We start from the raw sequence: 2828 nt of genomic DNA on the forward strand, positions 1-2828 counted from the left end.
CCCCGTTCGGCGTTTACAACTTCCCAATGTTTCAGGTTTTCTTTGTTTTGTTTGTGGAAACGAAACAGAGACAAGAAGCTTCAAACTGTTGACTCATGAACTTATTCACTGATTTCAAAGTAAAACACGCAGCTTTTGTTTCTGCCCGTTGTTTGTTCAGTTTCAGAATAAAAGCATGAAATAATCTAAAATATCTGCAGCTTGTTTCATCAAATCTTTCACAACGAGAAGAAAAAGTTCAATATTTATTTTATTTCAGTTTCTTTCTGTCAATATACGAAAGCTCTTTGGTCAAACTGTCTGTGGATGCCTCATCAGTCTTCCTGCTGCTACGTTCAAAGGCACTCAGACACCTGAGTTTCCTGTTTGAGACACTGTTCATTAAAACTAAAACCAGCTGAGAAACATTATTTTACTGAACCTCCTGAGATAACTTCTGTTAATGAAATAATATTTTGTACAAAAACTAAAAGTAAACAGAAAATGTGTTTCTTTGAGCGTGTGAACGGGACGAGGAGGTGTTCAGTGTTTGTTCGAGCTAATCTGACAAATATTTGAAAAGAAACACAAATAAACTGGAAACTGTAGATTAAAGTCTTCCAGCTGATCGACGCTGCAGAAGAACTGATTGGTTGTTTCTGTCCGGCCCCGGCGTTCCCGCCACAAGTGGATATTCACCTTTAACCTGTGCGGCAGTTCGAGCCAATAATCAGTGACGTCAGTAAACGGATCAATATGAGGCTGAAATAACGACAACGTCTCTTCTCTTGCAGCTGCGTCCACGGTGGCGGGCGGTTCGATGCCCGGATCTCCGTCCAACATCAGCAGGGACGACCCCGGCCTCCAGCGGGTCGTTCTCGGCGCCGCCTACTCCTTCAACAACCAATCAAACGACGCCTTCCTCTTCAAACCCTCCAACGTCATCAGAGCGCAGCGGCAGGTACGTCTATGGGGTCAAAGGTCAACGGCAGGTGAACAGGAACTCTCCAGAATCCTTTAATTTACCCTTTTCTAATGAGGTCATTATTATAGATTATTGATTGATTATTATGGATTATTGGAACATTGAAGGTACAAGAATTGGCAGAATCATAATAATCTGATTGATTATGTCTGACTCTGTTGTGGTTTCAGGTTGTTAAGGGGGTTCGGTACATCGTGGATTTGGAGATTTCCAGAACCGTCTGCCGTAAACGAGACAACAACAACGACCTGTCCCACTGTGACCTTCAGCCTAAAGGTCGTCTTCAGCAGGTCTGATATCTGATCCAATAAGATCGAACGTGTTCAGTGCAGTTTGTATTTAAAGGACTTTATTGTGAAAGATGCACTTCCTGTTGTGTTTTCCCAGACGTTTCAGTGTCACTTTGAGGTCTGGCTGATTCCCTGGCAGAACCAGACCAAGACCCAGGTCTTCTTCTGTAAACCCTGAAACCAACCTTCATCTTCATCATCCTCATCATCCTCATCATCTTCACCCTGATGGAGTCCAGACCTGCTGCTCGACACCTCATCATCTGTCCAACCTGTGAATAAAACCAGCCGGTCGGTGCAGATAGCTCTCTGTCCTTATTGAGTCTGCCCCCTGCTGGTCAGGAGGATGTACAACAGCAGTTTAATAAACCTTTTATATTCTTCTACTGAACTCTTATTGATCTTAAAATGTCATTCACAGATTGGTAATGATGTCATTAATGTGAAAAAGAGAATGACCAGTATTTAGTGTATAAATTAATGTTTCATTATATTACTGTATTGTTTCATTAATTAGCTCCATCCAATTATTAACATTAACACTTCTATTCTTCAGTTAGCCGTTTTAATAAGAATAATAACATACATTGATCCACCTTTTATTGATCCCGGGGGGAATTAGTTTATCTGTTCCAATAGCAGAACTTCAGTTGAACACGTATAAAAACACTCAGATATCATTTTAGTTCAAACTGCAGATTTTATTCAGTTTTTATTCTAAAGAAGCTGAAAAGCTTAAATAACGGAAAGTTTCTGTCGTCACGTCGTCGAAAAGAAAAACAACAAAAACACAAAAACTAATGACAGAAATCACAGCAGCTCTCGGACGACGTCGGAGGAAGTTCAACCTCTCAGTGCAAAAAGATCCTTGTGAGACTAAAACTGAATTTGGCACAAACACAACAAACATCTGCTCTGAATTTATAGTCATCATTGATCATTGATCGGTTATAAAATGACTTCCTCTCAACCTGGGTCCTTTACATAAACAGGTTTAATGAGTGTGGCTGAGCCGTCACATTACGCTGCTCACTGGTTAACACATTAACGTCATTAATAAATCTACAAAAACCACAACTGCTCACGTCAGCCTCGAGTTATCGGCAATATCTCTAACGATATCTCCAGAAACTGATCAATACGATCAATGCAGCTCCTTTTAAAGCAGCTACACAATGTTTGTTTGTTCCTGGTTTCAGAAATGCTACAAATATGTCACACAACGACATTTTGTTTGTTTTGTGTGACAACAAAGTTAGCGCTACGGCTAACCACCTACCAACTGGTCCCGGTATTCCAGCTCCGCCGACATTGTGTGAACGCAGCATTAGCCTTCCCTGTCCTAAGAACACGTAAACACTAGTTGCAAGAGAGAGATTCGTAATTACGATAACTAACTACTGTGGTGAGATAGAGACAGAAGATACAGGAGACATGTCACATGTAAAGTTAGCCAGCTAATGCTAGCTAATGATATAAAGTATATTTAGCGTTTAAAGATGTGACTATATGTTATATGTTGCTCCTCTATATGTTGCTCCTCTATATGTTGCTCCTCTATATGTTGTCTCTAT

The 2828-nt window shown here is 40.6% G+C and overlaps 1 protein-coding gene across 1 annotated transcript in view; it reads left to right on the forward strand.

The window, feature by feature from the left end:
• LOC118329386 (cystatin-F) overlaps positions 1 to 1640 on the forward strand; it is a 1880-nt gene extending 240 nt beyond the window's left edge. The window contains exons 2-4 of the mRNA XM_035663541.1: positions 774 to 940; positions 1135 to 1254; positions 1352 to 1640. Coding sequence (XP_035519434.1) covers positions 774 to 940; positions 1135 to 1254; positions 1352 to 1432 — 368 coding nt within the window. The 3' untranslated portion in view covers positions 1433 to 1640. The remainder of the gene's footprint in view (positions 1 to 773; positions 941 to 1134; positions 1255 to 1351) is intronic.
• Positions 1641 to 2828: the final 1188 nt, after the last annotated feature.

The sequence above is a fragment of the Morone saxatilis genome, unplaced genomic scaffold (assembly GCF_004916995.1).
Source record: "Morone saxatilis isolate NCDOM2014 unplaced genomic scaffold, NCSU_SB_2.0 Contig19, whole genome shotgun sequence".
Lineage (NCBI taxonomy): Eukaryota > Metazoa > Chordata > Actinopteri > Moronidae > Morone > Morone saxatilis.